A 22516-nucleotide genomic window follows, 5' to 3' on the forward strand; every position below is an offset into this window, starting at 1 on the left:
CATTTCCACCCAAGGGTCCATAAACTGAAAGGAAAGAATTAAAGGCAGGTCATGCAGTTCATTAATAAGGTAATCAATAGGAAAATGGTTGTCAAGGAAGGAGAATCCAAATCATAATGGCGAATAAAGCCGAGAGAACATAAAAATCAACTGGCTGAATGACAGCTCGATTGATTTCTCAACTAAGTGAAGGAATAGCAGAAAAATTAAATGCTTAAAGACTCGTTTATCTATTGAATAAAGTTGCAGTGAGACAGGTCATGCAATCGACAGATAAGATGCGAGAAAAGCGTTTGCCAGGGAAGGGGAAACGCCAATGATAACGTGAACATCATACAGTAAAAGGCCCCACAAGCAATCAAGTGCTCACCCGCAATTCTGCTTGTGATGTAGTTGAAGTCCAAGTCAGCCTTGCCCATCGTCCTGAAAGAGAGTGAAACAAATATTAGAAAAGAACGAAATGGGGTGAAAGAATAAGAAGGGAACGACTATGTCAAGTCTTAAAGGGGCCCTGAAACACTTTTCCAAGTAATCATCGAATGACCTCACTATTGGCATAGGCATGCACAGGGTTCCCCATCAGGGGGGGGGGAAGGTTCATCACAGCGTCCACCCCCCCCTACTAAGTCAATGTATGGGGCAGATTTTGCCCCCCCCCCCCCACCTCTTAGGTGACCTGGGGAGCAGCCGCCCCTGCCTCGCGAATCGACTGCCACAATAATTTTTAGAATCTGTCAAGTATGAGGGGAGTTGCAAAGATTTGTCTCACGCTTTAAGTGCTTTCTCTCTCCTTTCGTCCCAGCGACCGCACTGAAAGCTACACAGAGGAAGGAATGACAAGAGGGCAAGGAGCTGCATCCATACATCAGCACACATCATGACCTCGAGCACTTCCTTCTCTTTCTTTCTTTGAATGCACAGCTCGCTTTCAGTGTGATCCCTGCCGCTCAAAAATAACAAGCTTAAGTTGCTCCTTTGGCTTGTCTTTCCAGAGGTGGCCAATGAGCGTCAAAGGGGGAGGGGGCAAGCAAGAAATTGGAACCAAGGCAGTGTGTGTCACTCACTGTTGGGCCATGTGCATGACCTTGGTGGAGGTGTCACCTAGACGCTTGAGCAGGCTACCAGCGCCGCCACGCAGCGACGTCAAGAGGCCTGCGCTGCCCCAGCCTCCTTCCGCTGCCAATGGAGGAGGAGGAGCAGCCGCGGAAGGCGCTGTGCCCCCATGGACGTTGAGGCTCGGCGGAGGTGGCCGGCTGGGCGGTGCTGCGAATGACAAAACGAAAGGTGGGATGTGGCAAGTCACCAACCCTAGATAAACGGTGAGGGCAGGCAAGTGGCCATGGCAGTTCCAAGTGTTGCTGTGTAGAACTGTCAAAAAGGTAGAAGTTCAGGGGAACATGGAAGCTTGAAAAGATGAAAAATTTGTGAACACGGGGTTTCGCTGAAGCCGGCGTTTCGACAAGTGGACTTGTCTTCTTCACGGCTGCAACGGCTTTCCTTAGTGCGTGGGAAGGAAAGCAGTTGCAGCCCTGAAGAAGACAAGTCCGCTTGTCGAAACATCGGCTCCAGCGACACCCCGCATTCACGAATTTTTCAACTGCGTAGAACTGTGGGAGACAGTGACAAAAATTTCAGCCATTTCCACACTGTGAAACCCATCGGAAAGCGAAGCTGGCAAGCGCACGAGTGTATGCGATTGGCTAGCAAGATCACGTTGTGTCATAAATCCATAGGTCGGCAAAAAATGTGGAGCTCACTCAGACTCACTCACGAAACATATCTTACCCTTAGGGCTCACTCGCACTCAAGCTCGCCAAACTTTTCCTCATCCGGACTCACTCGGACTCAGACTCACTACAATTTTTCTCAACCGGACTCACTCAAACTCAGACTCACCAAAATATATTTCACCCGGACTCACTCAGACTCAAACTCACGGCTCGATCTGAGCCTGAGTGAGTCTGACTGAGTCGACTCATGAGTCCGCTAGCCTATAATTAGCCTTTTTCGACTATAATGTCAATGCTCTTTAACGCCAATATCTCGCATAATCGGTGCGCTACTTAGCGCATTTTGATCTCGTACCTTCAAAGACGAGTTATCTGAGTTTGCAGTTCAATAAGGATATTTTCGTTGAAAGAGATGACCCACACGTGATATTTTGATCAGTAACTTGCCGTGAAGAAGTTTGCGGGGGTAGGTCAAGGCACCTCCTCCCCTTCTCCCTCCTCACCTCATGCGTCTGATCAATAAATATTGAGCTGACGTATGAACGGTAGCGCGTTGAATTATGTGGGAGTATACGTGAGTATAAACGTGAGCCGACATAAGGCTGATAGTGATGCTGAACTTGAGTAGATAAGACCATAGGTCGGCAAAAAATGTGGAGCTCACTCAGACTCACTCATGCAATATATTTTGCCCTTAGGGCTCACTCGGACTCACACTCACCAAACTTTTCCTCAACTGGACTCACTCGGACTCAGACTCAGCAAAATGTTTCCCAACCAAACTCACTCGGACTCAGACTCACAAAAACTTTACTCACCCGAACTCACTCAGACTCAGACTCACGTCTCGTTATGAGTCTGAGTGAGTCTGAGTGAGTCGACTCATGAGTGAGTTCGCCGACCTATGCATAAATCTGCCGCTAGATTTGAAATATGCGCGCTTGCACATTTCGAACATCATCATCATCATTTTAGGCTTTGTCGTTTTGCTTTATTTATTCACTCCCCCCTCTGGCCACAGACCTGCGTGACGCCTACTACTACTGCTGCTGCTGCTGCTGCTGCTGCTACGACGACGACGACAGCGGCGGCACAGGGTAGACTCGGTAAAAGTAACAAAGGCAGAGAAAGATGGCGCAGTAAGGCTCCAGCACCCAAATTGACACATGGCAAAACGAAGATCACACCAAACAAATTCAGGTTGTTGTCTATCCGCTTGAGGCTCCACATATGTGGACGTAACTTGTTTTTGTCAGTTCTTTGGACTAGTGGAAAGGAAAGAGCAAGATGCATGCACACAGGATGAACTGAACCTTCTGCACAATCACTGTGTCTTTACTTGACCTAATGTGCTGCGTATGACTGCAGCTGACCACCTTGGCAACGGCACTACAATGCTGGACGGCTCGGTCGATGTGCCGCGTTCCAAGACCAATGTCAAAAGTATTATTTTTCTTTTCTCTAAATGAGTACAACCAAAAATAAGTCGTGCATGCACTTTGAGCCTCTGATGCAATTTGTCTTATGTAAAAATGAAACATGACCGACTGCAGAATAATAAAATATTTCATTGCATGCTAATTAGGATGAATTACTAAAATTCGCACAAAGCAACATACTATATTACTTTATTTTCTTGGAATGTAATATTGAGTGCCTAAGAACTATGTTGTGTAATTTGACACATTTGTAGACAGTGGATCAAAATTCGCACCTGATGGGGCTGTGTACATATAAGAGCGTCGTTGGACTGGGACATAATGAAGGCAATACTACTGTTACAACAATGGATAGCCCTACATGGGCCAGCCCTCGCCAACATTAGCAGCCATTTAGCCATACTTAGCCAGCGCTAGGCAAAAAGGCGTGTCACTCACTGGAAGTGGAGTTGGCCACGCTGTGCGGGGCTGCACTGGTGTCGCCCTGGGATGCGCCGCTCGTCACTGGGCTCGATCCGCGCAGCCCCGGCGAGCTCTCCAGCTGCACGTTCTTGGCCTCGCCCATCTCCTGCAGTCGCTCAGCCACGTCGATGATCGTGGGCCGCGATGTGGGGTTCACCTGGAGCATGCCTCCTGCGAGCCCAGCAAAACAAACAAGGTTCACACAACAGAGTTGTATGTGCGTAGATATGATAAGTCACAGAGCTAATTAACTGATTAATTATTTACCTGATTGATTTCCAAGGTTTTAAGGGGAGAGTCGGCTCGAAGACACTTTTTTTTATATTTATCCTAGAGCAATGAAATATGTGGTGTTTGTAGAGATTTTTATGCTAATTTCAAATATATAATTAGTTTTCTTGTAAGTTGCATACTTTTTGTTCTGCACCATGAGAAATGTGTAAAACATAGGCCTTGCAGCCCCCCCTATTTCGATCCTTAAACTTCTATAAATTTTGACAATTGATGGCTCATATTGCTCCAATTGAACTGTAGAGTGCCGACCACTATCCAGAAAGTGCATATAAAATATTTACTACACGTGAAAAATTCAAACATGGGAGGTCCATATTACCCAGACCCCAGTAAATGTTTACTTGCAAATTTTCTAATATGCATAACATAATATTGAGATTTCGAGGAGATAACTGCACTCCCCACACATTAGAGAAAATTTGGGCAAAATTTGATGCAGATCTGAGCACCACAAGCACTAAAAACAAGAGGGGCACGTTGAAACAGTTGCCTAAAAGTGTGTTTTGAGAAAAATGAAGTTTAAAGTTAAAATTGGATGTTATTTATGAAACAGGTAACGAAATCCGATCAAAATTGCACACAAGAGAGGTAAATTGTTCTTCTAGTAGTCACTGCCACTAAAATGAGCCAGTGCCGTAAGTTTCTCCTTCACAGCTCTTTCGAGCAGAGTAGCTATTGCGCGAGCTCCCGTTGCCGTAGGTTCTGCTTGCGATCGGTCCGTCACTCGCCGCCCCTATGCTGGCCTCCTCGCTCGAAGCAACTTGCCACAACGTATACGTCACCGAAAGAATACTTTTGGGGCACTCACTGTTCTCGCACTACAGTTCCAGAAACGACGCCTTTGCGTTTGTAAGCTGGTTCCCGGACGCGTATTCCCGAACGATGACACGTTGGACACACTGCACCGATCACGAGGATGTTCAATGCCGTTATGTCAGCGATCAAGGAAGACTCTTTCTACCGTGATCTCTCTTCGTCGTCGAAGAGTCCGATGTTCTCTTTGAGACGCCCTGACATACTCGAACGCCGTGGCAAACTCGTTGGAAGCATCACCGTCGCCGTCGCTAGGCCTCATGGCAGCAGACGCACTTGCCTTTCGGCGAGTGTTTGGCTTCGATTTGTGCCGGCGTCGTCGAAATTTGTTCACCAAGCGATACTTCACTGGCCGGTGACTGCACTTGCTATGGTTCTCTTCGTCTATGATGAAAATAAATACGCGAGAGAAACGTTCAGCTGTGCAGCTCGATGAAACACAGACCCTGCAAGCAGGCTTCACAACACGCAAGGAGTGCAGCGGCCAATGGCGGTCCCCGATCGGTACCTTGTGATTTAAAATCCAGTCGCAGCCCTCGAAAAGCGCGGCAAAAGCATGCTTTCTTTATTATTTCTTGCGCTTCTGCAGCATGGGAAACCGTGGTTATTTGAAGATCTCCTCATGCGATCCCCAATGGCGAGCGGCCGCGCGTTATCGGCTGCAAGGCGCTAGAAGACGCCACACTTTCAGTCCAGATTAACAGCCACCTTGTGCTCTTTAGACGCAATTTTAACGCATTTCCAGTTGAGTCTCGACTTCGACTTTTATTTTCGGAACAGTAGAGATACTAATCTTAACAAAACAGGTGAAAACAAAAAATCTGTAACTTTTCTAAAAACTTGCGTTTTTCGACCCGTATCTCCCCTTAAGCCCTAAAACCACAATATAATTACGAGGCACGCCATAGTGGAACTCCAAAAATTTAGACCATACGGCGGTCTTTAACGTGCCCCGACATCACAGACTACACGAGCATCTATACTAACGGACAACTTTTCTCGGAAATGAAGCGAAGGCTACAGAGCCAAATCAAGCGTATCCTACTGCCAATGAATGTAGTCCCACAAATGCGTCTGTATTTTCTACGAGATACAAAAACTACTCCTTTATTTTCGACATTTAGCTCTTTAAGACAGGATGCAACACACACACCATTGAGATATTTGTATTTATTTCACTTTATACTTTGTCACTTTGCGTTTTTGCACCCGTAAGAAAGCCCCACCTTTTACGTGTACCTTGAACACTCAGTGGCGTCTGCGTCGGTATGCACTGCTGATTGCGTGCAGCCATCACTTTCCACAGCGGTATGAGACGTGCATCAAACCGAACCACTTCACGCAGGAGTGCATGTGAAGAAGCTCCACCACTGTAGCTTATCCTTCATTGCCAAGAAAAGTTGTCCGCGAGTATAGCATTTCACCTTTATCGAAATCCAAACGCCGCGGCCGGGATCAAATCCGCAACCTTCGGGTCAGCAACCAAGCACCGTAACCACTGCAGCACCGTGGCGGACAGGCCGTGAAACTACAGCCAGCAATTTGCTGTTCGTAAAATGGGGGGGTTCACTGAGACATGTTCTCGCAAATAAGAAAGCTGTTCTCTCAACATCCAAGAGTTCCTACACCCAGGTTCTCAATTAAAAACAATGCGGGACGTTTGCACTAGGTTGCGCAAAGCTTGGCACAGCGAGGCTGGTTGATCCTCAGCTCGTCGTGCTGCAGCACGGGAATCACAACGCCGACAGCAATTGGATCCAGCGTGCTTGGCCGAAGAAGCAGCAGCCAAGAGACGGCAACGGGCGGATCTGGAATGCACGCAAATCTTGCCACCCTGAATGTGTTGGAATTGCTGTCCCTGAGCCACTGTGATGAGTGAAGTGCGCGTTCGAATTGTGCACCTTTGAAAAGTGCGCGTCATAAAAAGAAAAACGACAAGGAGTGCGCGCGCGGAGACAACAGTGCTGAATGGAAGACAACGACGACGAATACCTTCACGAGGGCGCGAGGCGCAAGGGTTCAGCGGACAAGTGGCCCAATAAGAAAACAACACGGATAATCTCAGGGGCCAATCACTTGCCAACACCGAGATCCAGTAGTCTCCAATGAGGAGTGGACAAGTGTACCCGAGGGCAGAAGAAGCCTGGCCTGAGAGGGTTCCGGGGGGAGTTCGAGGATACGTGGCGAGCAGAAGGTTGTCTCCGGACCGGGCGCTGAAGACAGGCAGTCGGGTTGCGGACCCGAGCCTCCAGGGCTTCAACCAGCCGGAGCCTCCTGCCGCCTTGCTCCTGTGCGAGGAGGCCTCAATCGAACACTACCTCAAGGCCTGCGGATTTCAGTTCCGACAGGCAAGCAGCAGCAGTTGGGCTACGGGCCCGAGCTGTTCGTTCAGGCGCCTAGCCCTGCTCCTCCGGGCATCTCAAGGGGTCGCCCAGTAGCCACCTTTTCCACGTCGCAGCCAGCCAGCCCGCGTCTACTCCACAAGCGGGAGCCACAGCGTTCCGGTTCCTCAAACGTCAGCCAGCATAAACGACATGGTGAGACTGACCACCAGTTATTCCGCCGCTCCGCCGCTCGTCCGCGATGAACTGTAAAGCTTAGTTTGAGTCTCTGAACTTTCATTTAACTTGTCGTTAGGAGTGTTTTATTGTGTGCATTGACTCTTTTTTGTAAAATGTTTAATTTTATGTAGATAGATAGTTGTTTCGCTTTATTTGTTTATTAAATGTATAGTGTGGTTTCTGTCAAACAAACGGCCTTGTCCTTATTAAAACTCTCGGAGGCTCAGCCACAGATAGCCATTACCAACAATAAGAAGAACCTGCATCACAAATTGGCGTCCGCAGCGACAGGACAAAGCCGTTTGTTTTTCAACTTGATTTTTCAATAGTTAAAGCCATGACGAGCACGTGGGAAATATTGGAACTGGCGGAACGTATGGGTCTCGAGGGAGCGGAGTTCAGAGCGTGGTATGAAGAGCGGATGGCGCGAGAGCGAGAGCAACGGGCTGCGGAACGAAGAGCTAGAAAGGAACAGCTCGAAGTGGAGAGGCGAGAACTTGAGCGGCGACTCGAACTCGCGATGGCTAAAGGGACGCAACTAGAAATACAGAGACGGAAACAAGCAGTCGATGTTTGCTCCGATAGCAGTTTTTGCGGGAGTGAATTGAATTTCTGTAAGGTTAGCCTTGAACCTCGCCATAGCCTTTCGTTAGAGCCAGGAGCTCAGATAGAGGATGGCAGAGAGGTGGGCAGCCAAGAAAGCGGAAATCTTGCAGAGTTTGATGAAGCGAAGGACAGCTTCGAGAGCATGGAACAAGGCAGTTCCATTGAGAGTCAGTCGTGCTTTGGTACCTCTGAGAGGCCAAGCAGGTATCAGGAGGAGGTAGGATTGCCTCTCAACAGCTCCACTGAGGGAGCACAAAAAGATAACCTGGGTGATGACGGCGAGTGCCGTGAAGTAAGGTTTGAGGTGGTGGCAGCCGATCCTTGTGTACCACAGGCGATGGTAACAGGCGTCACGTACATGGTTGAAGACCATGTGAATAACTCGGTCCTAAAGAGAGAGAGTCTGCCTTATCGGGTTTCTGCAGATGCAGTCTCTACGAGAGAGCATGGGGAGAGTGCAGAAGCACTTGTCCAAGCGGACAGTTTAGCGTCGGAGGTGCTTTCCCCAGTATCTATCGATGTGGCCGAGCCAGATTACCAATATGGTAAGGTGAATGGTGTTGAACACAGCGATGAGAGGGTTGAAGGTGAACTCGGAGGAGATGGCAGATGGCAAGGGCATCCTTGCTTCAGCAGCAAGGAGCCGGGTGTGTTTCCCGTGGCGTATTGGAATGCGGAGAGCATTTACTCTAAGGCTTCAGGTTCGTTAAAAGAGTGCGAGGCAAAGAAAGGCGTTCGCGTGCGGGAAGGAATCAATCGGACGCTCGTGTCTCGTTGTGCCTGGAAGCAACGCCTTCAGTTTCGATTGATTCCTGATTACTCTGAGGCTAGTAACTCCGCTGAGCGTCCGTGTGTCCTCATGCGGGGCTACAGACACGCGTTTCAACAAACGCGCTTCAAAGCATCTTTGCCACGGTTGTTCCTTAAGCGTTTGAATAATGCCACACGTCTGGTGTGGGACGCTATAACTTGAGCGTCGAGTTCAATGACCGGTCGCTGTTTTGGGTTCCTGACTTTGGATAACGGATTTCTATGTTTTGTAAATATCCGAGTTTGTTGTGAACTTTCTCTTGAATTTGAATGGAAGGTGATGTACAGATAGTGATGTCGGATGTGAGGTAAGGTCAATAGGTTATGTGGCAGCTCTTTGAGTGTATAGGCAAAGCTGGCTTGGATTAAACGGGCGTATTGTTGGGAATGGTCATAGTGCATTAGGGGTGTTTGTTTGGCCTGAATAGCGGAACTGTGTAATGACCGATCTGCTGTACTGAACGGACTGATATTGTGTGAGTGTTTGAAGAGTTTTATTGTTTAGTCTCTGTTGGCATTACCAGTATAAGGTTAGATCGTTACAGTACCAGATCATTAATCTGTTACTAACTATGACTGCACAGTTTTTGTGTTGTGAATGCTATTATTGTGTGCTCATTGACTGTATTGAAGACGGGTTAGTACACTACAGGCATGGTCTGTGCTCCCTATCACTTATATGTTCCGCGCACTGAGCGGCAGTTTTTCGAAGAGAAAAACTTTTCGAAAAAGGGGCCTTTGTGATGAGTAAAGTGCGCGTTCGAATTGTGCACCTTTGAAAAGTGCGCGTCATAAAAAGAAAAACGACAAGGAGTGCGCGCGTGGAGACAACAGTGCTGAATGGAAGACAACGACGACGAATACCTTCACGAGGGCGCGAGGCACAAGGGTTCAGCGGACAAGTGGCCCAATAAGAAAACAACACGGATAATCTCAGGGGCCAATCACTTGCCAACACCGAGATCCAGTAGTCTCCAATGAGGAGTGGACAAGTGTACCCGAGGGCAGAAGAAGCCTGGCCTGAGAGGGTTCCGGGGGGAGTTCGAGGATACGTGGCGAGCAGAAGGTTGTCTCCGGACCGGGCGCTGAAGACAGGCAGTCGGGTTGCGGACCCGAGCCTCCAGGGCTTCAACCAGCCGGAGCCTCCTGCCGCCTTGCTCCTGTGCGAGGAGGCCTCAATCGAACACTACCTCAAGGCCTGCGGATTTCGGTTCCGACAGGCAAGCAGCAGCAGTTGGGCTACGGGCCCGAGCTGTTCGTTCAGGCGCCTAGCCCTGCTCCTCCGGGCATCTCAAGGGGTCGCCCAGTAGCCACCTTTTCCACGTCGCAGCCAGCCAGCCCGCGTCTACTCCACAAGCGGGAGCCACAGCGTTCCGGTTCCTCAAACGTCAGCCAGCATAAACGACATGGTGAGACTGACCACCAGTTATTCCGCCGCTCCGCCGCTTGTCCGCGATGAACTGTAAAGCTTAGTTTGAGTCTCTGAACTTTCATTTAACTTGTCGTTAGGAGTGTTTTATTGTGTGCATTGACTCTTTTTGTAAAATGTTTAATTTTATGTAGATAGATAGTTGTTTCGCTTTATTTGTTTATTAAATGTATTGTGTGGTTTCTGTCAAACAAACGGCCTTGTCCTTATTAAAACTCTCGGAGGCTCAGCCACAGAGAGCTATTACCAACAATAAGAAGAACCTGCATCACAGCCACGGTGTAAGAAACTGTGGCAGTTGCTATGGCGACTACAGGAGGCCACACAGGGAAAAAAGCAAACTACATAAAAAAAAAAAAGACTGTAGTTCTCCTTCACGACAGATGGCGCGGCATATCCGTGAACGGTGCGGAATGTGTCAAAAGCATCAATTGAAACTATCAATGCATTATAGCTGCGGTATGGAAAGAGTTAAATGGCCTCTTTAACACTTTCTGAACACAGAAAATATTGCCGATCTGCAGACAAGGCTTCCCTGAACACGCGAGTCAAATATTATTGTTCTACATGCAGCAGGGAATTTATGATTTCATAGCAAGCATCCAACAGTAAGGTCACTCTACAGTAACTTAGGTGCTGCAAGACTGCCGTTTCCAATGCTTCTCTGTATAGGCATCATGCTGAAGTTCTCAAATGCACTGCCGAACAAAGAAAAAAAACTGATCATAAGAGATATCAATCCGGAATGTTCTTCCGAAGTAGACGTAATAAATAGAGGCCGGATTTTTAGGCATTAAAAAATCGTGTTTTAGGTGCCAAAGATAGGCACGCGAAACAACGTTTTAGGCCTCCAATATTGTAAATATAGGTGCAATAAGTTTTTTACATAAATGCAAATAATTTCAAAGGAAGACGTGCGTGACCTCTATCTACGACAGGAAATAAAAATTTGCGCAGCTTCCACTAAATCACGCAAGGCTAGGTCAAAACAGAGCTGGTGGGCACCACGCTGGTCCTGGCTTGGCTAAGCTTTTACCCTCTCACCTGTCTCTTTCCCACCACTTGCTACACTACACTATACATGGCTACGCTTACTCTTTTTTTTTGTATCTTGTTTTGTGTCTGCTTCGTTTTACCACTTTCTCTCTGTCTATTCTTTCTCTGTCTATCTTTTTCTCTCTTTCCATCCTTTTTTCTCTCTACTCTTCTCTTTCTATGTCTTTTTTTCTCTCCCCCCTCTCTCTCTGTAGTCGTTCTCTCGCCTTCTATCTCTTTATCTCTTCTCTTCGTTTCTATTTTTCTTTTTTCTTTCTCTCTCTCTGTAGTCGTTCATGCCTTCTCCTTTCCCTCCTCCTCACCCTCACTTCCACTTCCCACTCCCTTGCTCTACTACACTATACAAGGCTATGCTATGCTCTCCTAGCGTGCCTGAAGTGCTGAGTGGGTTATGATGCTCGCCTTCGGATCATGGCGACGCAATTGAGAGCTTTCCAGTTCACGATGTTGATAATTTTCTATCTACGACACACGGCAAACCTTGAACATAACGGCTCTGCTGTAAAAATGTTCTTGTTTAAGGTGGTACACAGGTACCAACGGTTGAACGTTGCCGTGCAATTGTCCTTCGTTCCGCGCGGCTTGCAGAATACGGTCTTTCCGCTTATTCTGGGGCATGGTGAGTCAAGTGTCCACTGTAGAATCAACACATTTCTCTGTCTTTCTTTTCGGCATGACTGAGAAGGGCAGAGCAGGAGCTAATAGACCAGAAGGGAGCGATTCGTCCTAGTGGCGGGGTCGACACGCGTAGAGCCAATATCTCCCCTTAAAAAGTAAGTTACAACCTAAACAAAATTCGCGTGCACAACACATTTCCTTCTCTTTTGCTCTTCAGTCTACCCTCACGGTTCCCTGCGGTTTCGCATTCGCCAACCGCTCGCGCCATGTCAGCGCAGCAGCGTATGCTCGCCGGCACGTCCCATTTCACTGCTGCAAGCGATTGTTTTTCGGAAGTTCGCTAAACTAGAGGACCAGGTTGAACCTCGCACAGTTCCGAACAGTCAATGTTGCCCGGTAACATGAATAACAGTCTCAAACTGAACTCAAAAGCGAAATTTGAGGCTAAATAGTGTTCATACAGGTGCCGATTTTGAAAATAGGCATTTATAGGCACTTATAGGCATTTAGGCACAAGTGCCAAAAATAGGCATTTATAGGCCCTATAAGGACACTATAAAAGCCCTTCTTAGCCTCTAATTCATGCTCACATATCAAAGTGGCGTGATAGAAGTGCAAGGAACAAAGTAGGCATTTGCCTAAAATCCGGTCTTTAGTAATGAAACTAAAACATTTTTACTTTGGCTATGTCGTGCAAGCTACCGGTTCAATGGAGCAAAAATTAATGATACTCAGATTACCTTTTTTTTTGTAAAGACAAAATAAGACTGTCTGCGCACAAGTTGTACGCTTCAGGTGAAAGCGAAATTGCTAGAAGAGCTTAAACGAGCCCTGCAACACATGGTCAGAAAATGCTGCCGATCGGTTGTCGAGGCTTCTGCAAACATGCGAGCCAAACATAGCACAACACGTAGCACAGACTTGACAATTCAATTTCAAATTCAGCTAGAAATCGCTCACTTCTCTCGACAAAAAGATGCCATAAACCAAAATGACCGTTCCATAAACACAAAGATCCTGGCCATTGGCCGATTCGAGCATCGTGAGCTGCAGTTACCGCAGCCGCCGAGGGATGCCCCGACGTGCCCGCACTGCACTCATTAGTGCTAGAATTACACACAGTATAGAATTACACTAGCATGTTCGCAATCATACTGAAAGTGAGGCGTGCATTCAAAGAAAAAAAGAAAGAGAAGACGCTCAAGGTCATATGCGCACAGACATACAGACGTAGCTTCTTGCCCCCATTGTCATCCTCCCATGCATAGCTTTCAGCTCGCTGGTACATAAGGAGAGAGAAGGCGCTTAAACCGTGCGACAAATCCCTGTAACTACACTCGTACTTGATGGATTCTGAAAATTCACTGACGTTCGTACACCTCGAATGAAACCAGAAGTCGTCAGTAACTTAAGGGTACTAACAACCGCAGGAAAGAAGCACAGTTCCTGATGACTATTAGCCACATGTCACCATCTTAAAGAAAGAAATGCAACGTCCCACCTGAAATAACCTTACAGGCCATTACAGGAAAGCCTTCGGCGAGGCTCCAACCGGCACAGCATGAGCACCACGACAGCATGCTCGCAATTTCTTCAAGAATCCTATCGATCATGACGAGGCGTAGGCAAGATTTTTAGAAGCCCGAGCACCGCAGAAGAAGGGAAGCCAAGGACACACCACACGGCACAGCACACGTCTCCCGCACAACTGCTTGCCAGTAGAGAACAGCAAAGACCACTTGCTGCCAAAAGATGGCAACGGTAAAAGCCGAGAAGGGCCGGAAATGCGACAGAGGCGCCCTACACGGCGGCCCTAACGCTTCGTTTCCACTTTTTCCGTGCACTACTGCAAGCAGCGGCCATGGAAATAAACTAGCGCAATATTTCAGGTATTCAGTCCCATACAGGTATTTCGTGACATGCACATGCATGCTTGTGTGAACCGGTACGCAAAGTTCAGAAAGTGGCCAGCCTTCGAAGGACAGAAACTGGGATGAAAACGATTCAGAAAAGTTTATATAAGAGGTCACGAAACGTTGCAGTGCCATCCCGCACCCTTCAACAAGAAGCAGCTTCAGCCTTGGCAATGCTGCACAGAACTGCTTAAGAGCAGCCCGGATGGCACTCGGCACGTGACAGACAGGCTAATGACGCTTAAAAAGAAAAAAGAAAGAACACGGGGACACTAAGTGGTGACAAGGGGTAAAAAAAAAAACTACACAGAAGCAAAACCACGCCTTCTGAGCTGGCCCGCAGTTAGCGACAGTGCTACAAACTGCAGCTGACGAGCAAGAGAACGGGAAAAAAACACAGCAACAGCAGCAAAACAAAGACCCCATCCACGAGATCCCGTGACATGTCACATGACTGCAAGAGAATTTTGAAAGGAAGAAAGACAACGGCGACAGCTATGGAAGTTCACACTTACAGCTGATGGCACACAGCGGATGACAGCTAGATGTCGCTGCCTAGCTGCCACCACCAAAAGGTGTCTGAATTCAAGGTTGGAAGTGCGTCACAATGACGTCAATGCCGCGTTAGTGACGCATAAAAAAGAAAAAGAGTTGAAGAAGACAGAGCAGGGGATCTGCGTGCACTCACGTATGAGATCGTGGAGGATGTCAAAGTTGGTGTTCCCAGGGGGAATGCTGTAGTTGGCGTTGAGGATGCGGAGCTTGGACGAGTCCGGGAACGGGTGCTCGCGGAAGCACAGGAGGAACAGGACGCAGCCCAGGGCCTGTATCGACGAGGGCATGCGTGCAACGAGAGCGCGTCAACGAGAGCAGGCACCTTTCTTCGGCAACAGGTGCAGTATTACTCAAGAAAAACAGGACTGGACTGTTTGACAACAGCTCCTTGGCACTATACAGTATTGTCTATGGTTAGAGGAAACGCGCTGTACTGTCCCACCAATTATCATTAAGACATCACACTAATGCAGCAAAACTAATCTTTGTTTTGGACGACTTTACATGCAGTTAATCAATATCAGCCAGTTCTTTTCAATAAAGGTAAGTAAATATTTAAATTACCGTGACTTTCATTAAAGGCAAACTCCGGCAATTTTTTTAGGTCAATGGATCTCAATATAGACAGTTATAGCTTAGTGTTAGTGTGATAGCGGGAGTTAAGGGAACAGTGTTACCTTGCCGCAAACGTTGGTTGCGGAAAGCGTGTTTTAGTTTAGCGGGATAGCGTTTACGTGCCCAAGGTGGGACGGTGGCGCCACCTAGCGAAGGGTGAATGCGTTAAAAAAAGTGAAAAGAACAAAACCGAGAATGCTCGCTTGTATCCCCGCACGCTGCAATATTACTGCTTTTTTTAGTGACAATAAAAGTAAATAAATGTGAACTACGCATCAAAAGCAAAAATTTTCATGTTGCAGACTTATTTACACCGCTAAGTTATCCGTAACACTCTGTCGTTGAAGTTACCTGAAGGCAAGCGAAGCCATTTCGCACAGTCGTTTGCTACGAAAGAAGTGGGCGTCCAAAACCGCCGCCATGTTTTACATACACTACGTTAACCACGCAAACACGCTAACACTAAATCTGAAAAATAGCATGCGTACAGTAAATGCTACAGGTCGTTTAGCGTACTGTGCATGCACACTTCGATCCCGCTATTCCACTAAGCCCGCTATTCCGCTAAACCCGCTAAACTTTAACTGTCTAACAAATTTCACTGGGTATGTTCCGTTGCACGTTTCTGTCATTTGTGCCAAATTACAGGCTGGAGAGATGCGCAGATTCTTTACAAATTAATTTTATTGATTGCCCTGACTCTCCGACCTAGCTTCCCATAATTATGGGCAACATTGTGCGTGTGATGCCATTCAGAGCAAAGCAACGGAACCAAAGTACCACTAAAGCGTCTGCTGTCCACTAGGCAAAGATTGTGTGTGTTCGGCCAGCGCTTTGTTGGTTGGGTGTGCGAATTTCAGTTCCTTGTGGGCATGCATGTGATGGGTGGTAAGCGGTGTTGTGCTGTGGGATGCACATGATTACCCGTAACAGTCACGAAATACTCGCAGCTCACAATTAGTCTTCGTCTCCATAACGGAGTGTTTTAGCTAGCAGTGCCGGTTTACCGCACGTGAAGTACGGTAATACCGTACCGGCTGAAGAGTGCACATGCTTGAACATCGCCGCATGGAAACACTTTCCTTCCACCGTGACCAGGCCTATCCGTATACGGTAAGCTGCGTGCCGTGCGAAAAGTGGCTTGTACTTGGCTTATATTAAATTTCATCGACCCTACCAATGCCGCTATTCACAAACTTGTGCATTCTTCCCATAGCAATATTGAACAGCATCAGTTTGTCCATAAACTTACTTTGCATTTTACCCAATCGCAGCAGCCACAAACTTCAGCCACCTGGAAAGGTGGTGCCATCTAGCAGCAGAATGCGAAACCAGGAGAGCACATATAACTAAATAGGCGTGTTCTACTTCATCGAAGAGGAATGGCAATTCCAGTTGGCCTCCAAATGTGTCCGAATCGCAGCAGTTATTGTCCAACAGTTCCGAGGAGCTTGTGCCCGTGTCACGGTCTATCACAGACAAGGTACGGCTGCTGCAGCGTGGTTACCTTTCTGCTGAGCGTCTGCTCTTTGCCGCTTTTGCAGCTTTCATGCTCCATGTTGGCGAGACCAGCATCCCTTGCACGATATCTGGCTTTTACCAGCTTTTACGTCATGCGAAGAAATTACTGCTCAGTTGGGTTTCGGTTTTGGTGTTGTGTTTTTTGCTTATTTAAAATTATTGTCCAATTTGCAGAGTATTTCTACTGCCCGTGACAGGAGCGTCTCGGGAACGCATAAGCACCATCACTTTGACATGGTAAAAAAATCGCCGAAGTTGGCCTTTAACAGCAATTCTTAGTACTGAGTACGTAGCATTCGTAACAGTGTTGTGTTGCATACATAAGAGCTCCATGTTTTGCATACAGCACGTGCATGGAACTTCTGCTCAGGCTCAGTACGCAAAGCACAGCATTAAATCTCGCTAATGACTAGGTGTTCCTTGAAGAATGGATCACAATGTCTATAATACCTACACCCCACCTGCCAACATGCCAATTTATAAAGCCATGCACTTTTTAAAAAGCTTGTCTTAAGCACACTTTTTGTGGGATAAGTGTGCACTTTATTAACGACAATATGGTTACGTTGCAGTGGTGGCATGAGCTACGACACATGCTATAGCAGGGATCTTGATTATTAGGTGCACAAACAGTGCTACAACAGGATGCAGAAGAATGAACATGCAAGCAAAACGACATATTGTGCATATGAGCATTCTTGCATAGCATAGTTTTAGGAACAGAACATGACAATTCTTGATGGCACAGTGGCAAGGAAATGTAATACCAGCGTCACACGGGAACTTCTGATCGCGACCAGGGTAGATTCAGACCAGATTTCTCGATCGCAATCAACAATGGCCACTGCTACACTGTCCAACTAATCGGTATCGAATTTGATGCAGACGTCAGCTAAGTCACAATCTGGGAGCCAGATCGCGATGCACAAATCGCGGTCATCATGTTCCCAATAGGGCCTGATCACGATTAAATGTGACCGCATAAGTGCAGCTGATCCAGATCAATTTAATCTGGAGCAGTCTTGATCGTGATTACAGATGCTCGTGTGACAATACTATTACACAGTAACAGCTGCTTCACATTAATCCTGGTCCGACACATATGCTGTACACAGGACTGAATGAAGGTAATTTAATAGTGGATTTTTGCTTTTACAGAACTACAGAGACAGGAAAAAGGGAGCAAAGGTCAAAGGTGAAGATAAGAAGACCCTCACCCAAATGTCCATGGCTTCGTTGATGGGGTAATTGTTATACGTGTCCAACACTTCCGGCGGCCGGTACATCGGAGTCGTGTTTTTACACATCTGTCACAAGCAGAATCGAGTAAAAGAAAAAAAATGATATCTAATATGAAGCAGCCTTCGTCGAACATGAAATGCATAAAGTTAAAAGTACAATAAGAGACCCATGTTTAGTATGCTACACGTACACACTTCTGGCAATTTTCTGATCCACAGTAGGCTCTCGTTAAACAGAACCTGAAGGGACCAGGAAAATGTGTTTCACCTAACAGGAGTTCCATTTACTAAGAGATAACAGAGGTGCAGAATACAAGTATGAAACCAATCATATCAGAGGCAGACGTCCCATTTAAGCAGCAGTTCCGTTTAAGACATTTCCATTTACTGAGAGTCTACTGTAATCTTGAGCATCATGAAGCGTTCGTTAAAAGCACAAAAAGATTTTTTTTAATCAAGTGGGCAGTTCATTCACGTTAGCATACTTCAAGGATTGCAAATAATTGCAAAGAAATGAAAAAAGAGAGGGAAAGACTGCCTCCACAAGCGACATACAGAATTCTCCACGCAAGTTCTGCCATTATATGTTAAAGGTCATCTAATAAGGCTGAAGGATGAAATTTATCTCACTTTAACCCTTTCGTGACCGGAAGAAAAGAAGAAAAACGTGCCAAAATTACCGAAAAACTTTTTCTTGCTCAATTTGTAGAGCTTTCTTTTTTTGAATAAAACGGTACCATTCTTTCAATTCAGTGGGGTTCCATTATTTCACTAATCGCGTAGAAGAAGACAACTCGAAGGTGGCTTCACCGCACGGACATACAATGAAAAATGGCAATAAAATGAAAGCCAAGACACAAATTCCCTAACATGGACAAGTGTGGCCATCTCGCCGTCAAGAAACACAAGTATGACGGTATAGTAGTCTTCCATGGTTTCGTGTGGGACCAATTTTTGTTAATGACGAGTATAGTCGTCATCGGTTGCGAAAGGGTTAATGTTTGATGGCCCAAACTACAAGATATCAACTACCCAAAAAAATATTTGTACTGAAGGATGCAGGCTACGAAATTGGAAGACTTGAATAGGACATGTTCAAATTTCAAGTTTATTTCAGTATCATGTACAGTTGTGGTTCAACCATTTGTAGCAGAAAGCTACCAGGAAACCCGTGCAGGTTTGTCAGAAAAAAAGCATCGAGCCGAGGGAAAATTTGTCGCGGTCCATGTTTGGTGACATCCAGGACGGGTGACAGGTTTTCCCTTTCACAAACGTTCCTCCGTCTTGCGGGTTTCCGCAGAACTTCTTTGCTATTTCGGTATTGGATACACTTGGGCAAACGCAGAAAAATTTCAATGAAGGCTTGACAAGGTCCGTGCGCACTGTTACGTGGCAAGCAGGACATGCCATGTCTGAACAATGAGGTGCACAGAAACAACCTTTAAAGGGCCCCTAAAAAAACCTCTGAAAATACATAGAACAAGCACGTTATTCTCTCCTGGCGTTTCCAGTCTTTTCGACACAATTTGCGACGCCAGCAGTCTGTTCGCGTGACGACATGAGGAAGTAAGCTCTCAACTGGTCCATATACGAGGGATACCAGTTGTGAATTGTCTCCCGTCATGCTTTGCCATGAAATCGCAGGCCCATTTTGCCTCGTCTCATGAGGCTATCGTGCGCGATTAACCGAGTTCACTTCGTTTTGTGCGTTTTGGTTGCGCAAGCAGGGATAACAGCATGTATAATCGGAAGGCATGAAATCCTGATAGGCTCAAAGCTCAGTGCTGACATTGTCCATATGTTTTATGAAGAGCAAAGAAGTGAAGAGGAGACAGCGTCTGTATGAAGGGTAGCGAAGGTGAAAAAGAAATCACTATCTCGTCTTTGAAGTCTGAGTGGTTTAGGCGACACATTTTTTGCATTTTTCGGAAAAAATTATTTTTTTGGATTTAGCATTTTCATGCACCCTGTCTATTCAAGAGTATTTAGCAAAAAGAATTATGTCGTTACCCTAAGCCGTTCAAGAGTTATGACTATTTTTCCAACCCCTCCAAGATGGATCCAAAACTGAAACTGAAGGTTTCCGATTTCAAAGCACCTGCCACCTTTCCACTACAGGGCTGCGGGGGCACTGCCCCACTCTGTTGTTTACACTACACACATTTGCATTTGTTTGTCTGTGCTTTTAGTACCCATTTCAAGCTCTCTGATTTAGTTCTGGCCTTTCAATGAGAAAGTTATAGTACTCCATGAAATGTGGCAAAGTATAAGACGAAAAGGAAGAGTCAATGCAAGTTAGGGAATCAATATACCAAGCATGAACACGCTGTGGAGCACGTGGCTGTGAGTCAGCTGGAGACGCAGAACGAGAAAGGAAAAAGTGCGTATTTCAGCTTGCTTCAAAAGAGGGTCCAAGCTATGAGCCTGCTAAATTTCAGACATAGTGAATGCTTCTTTATCAGATGGACATTCGCTTCAAATCTTTAAAGCCATTTTTCTCAAAAACATAATTTTTTGCATCTTACAGTTATGCAAACAGTGATAACTTTCCTTGTAATAAATATTTTCGCATAAAACTTCGAGAGTGATTTCTTTATATATGGAACTGTGCATTCAAGCAGAATGACTGAAAATGAGCAGCAACTTTTTATGCTATGGCCAAGTGTGCGAAAAACAAACCTGCCAGACATCAACTTTACCAGTCTTTTTAGGATAGCACATCTTAGCTTAGAGATGTGACGATCGTGGTGGTCAGATGCACAGGTTATTGTTCCCATTACGTACCTGCCAAGTTGCATTTGAATCGCACCTACCGTTTTTAGTTATGACTATTGCCGCAACATCCATATTTTGGCACATTTTGATTTTTATAAATTTTATTTTTTTTTTTATTTTTAGCAATTTTGTCATTTTAAAGTTTCAAGCTATCTAAGCCCTACAAGCCAAAACAATAATTACAACTTTTGCACTAAAACTGTAGAATTTTTTCTCAGAGGTGGTGACCTACCTTAAACAGCTGCTGAAAAAAAAAAATGTAACCCATCCATATTTCTATGGGCGAATTTATTAAGTGAACAACTAAGTAATGACAAGAATTTCATTTTGTGCACACAAAAGCAAACTAGAAAGATGTGTACAATAAACACTAAAAAAACAATGGACAATTTCATAAAGCTCAGGATCAGTTACTAAAAATTTTTTAATACTATCCGCACATCCCTGACAGAGACGCTGTAAGTGCAGTTGGAAGAATCTCTAAAACTGTTGCTGCAAAAAAACAGTCTTCGAGCATAACAGAGTGTAGTGCACTCACCTCATCTTCGACTAGGCTCCGCTGGATGGCCGTCCAGTAGCTGTCGGGCTTGTAGGACTTAGTCGTCGAGCTGCCAAAGTCACACAGCTTGATGGTGCCTTTGGAACTCAGCAGGAGGTTCTCAATCTGCAACAACAGCAGGCACAGTGGCAACAACAGAAGTGAAAACCTCAGTCACATTTGGCTTTTCAAACAAATACAAACTGCAATAGCATGCAAAACTGGGCTAGTTGGTCGATCTTCATGGCAAAAGCAGTGCAAAAACACATGAGAAAAAAGACACCAACACATAAGAAGAAGCAGAAGAAGAAGAAGAAGAAGAAGAAGAAGAAGAAGGGGGACACAGGACGGGTGCTGAACAGCGCCTGACCTGTGTCATTCTTCTTGTGTTGAGGTTGTTTAGTGCTGCTTTTACCACAAAATGAATACATATTACAACTATATAAAGTCTCGCAATGGTCATAAGATCACAAGCAGAATACCACCAAATGACTGTTCAACAGGTTTCTACAACTTAAAGGGGCCCTGCAACACTTTCCCAAGCAATCATCAAATGGCTTCATTAAACGAGCTCATTGCCTCACGAATTGACTGCCTAAAAGATTTCTAGAATTCGTCAAGTAGAAGTACGAGATTTGTCTCACGCATTAAGCGCTTTCCTCTCCTTTCGTACCAGCGAGCACGCTGAAAGCTGCACAGAGGGGTATGACACGGAGGCAAGAAGATGTGTCTGTTTGTCAACGTGCGTCATGGCCTTGAGCACTTTCTTTCTTTTTTTCCTCGAGCGCGCGGCTTACTTTCAGTGTGATCGTGACCGCACGCATGGGCACGTGGCGGCATCTAGCGGCGGCCGCTGTAACTAAGCAGGTCTTAATGCTCAATTGAGCCAATGGCCATGGACTTTGGGTTTATGGCACAGTCATTTGGGTTTATGGCATCATTTGTCAAGAGAAGGAATGATTTCTAGCCAACTTATTGAGAGCCTTGAAATAATGCTGTGTATATGTGATGCATTTACAGACAGTTCTTCCTAGGTCGTGTTTGAAATGGTTAATGTGAACTGCAAGCAACTGGCCTGGCTTTCAGTTCTCGTAAACGCATTTGCGCGTAAGCAAGATGACCGCTGGTCATTAAGAATAACAGACTGAATTCCAAGAGAAGGCAAGCACAAAAGGGGGGCAGAAAGTTATGTGGGCAGATGAGATTAAGAAGTTAGTGGGAATAATGTGACCGCAGCAATGACAGGACCGGGTTGATTGGCAAAACATGGGAGAGGCATTTGCGCAGTCAGGCTGATGATGATGAAACACATTTGAGACGCCGCTTATTGCCCAGCAACTGACCTTGAGGTCGCGGTGTATGATAGGCGGGCTCTGCGAGTGCATATGACGGACAGCGCTGCACGTCTGGTAGAAGATCTGCAGCACCTGAGCGAGGCTGAGGTTTGTCGTCCGCTGTTGAAGGACATCCACCAGGGGACCACCTGCACCATCAATGCAAGGTACAGAGAAGCGTACAGTGGGGGGCTAGTTGGTAAGAC

The 22516-nt window shown here is 46.2% G+C and overlaps 1 protein-coding gene across 1 annotated transcript in view; it reads right to left on the reverse strand.

Annotated features, from left to right (window-relative positions):
* LOC119404881 (cyclin-G-associated kinase) overlaps positions 1-22516 on the reverse strand; it is a 67597-nt gene that overhangs the window by 32724 nt on the left and 12357 nt on the right. The window contains exons 5-11 of the mRNA XM_037671571.2: positions 22320-22459; positions 20977-21102; positions 17640-17729; positions 14420-14555; positions 3608-3802; positions 1065-1263; positions 371-423 (exon numbers count right to left, since the gene is read on the reverse strand). Coding sequence (XP_037527499.1) covers positions 371-423; positions 1065-1263; positions 3608-3802; positions 14420-14555; positions 17640-17729; positions 20977-21102; positions 22320-22459 — 939 coding nt within the window. The remainder of the gene's footprint in view (positions 1-370; positions 424-1064; positions 1264-3607; positions 3803-14419; positions 14556-17639; positions 17730-20976; positions 21103-22319; positions 22460-22516) is intronic.

Source organism: Rhipicephalus sanguineus, chromosome 9, assembly GCF_013339695.2.
Source record: "Rhipicephalus sanguineus isolate Rsan-2018 chromosome 9, BIME_Rsan_1.4, whole genome shotgun sequence".
Lineage (NCBI taxonomy): Eukaryota > Metazoa > Arthropoda > Arachnida > Ixodida > Ixodidae > Rhipicephalus > Rhipicephalus sanguineus.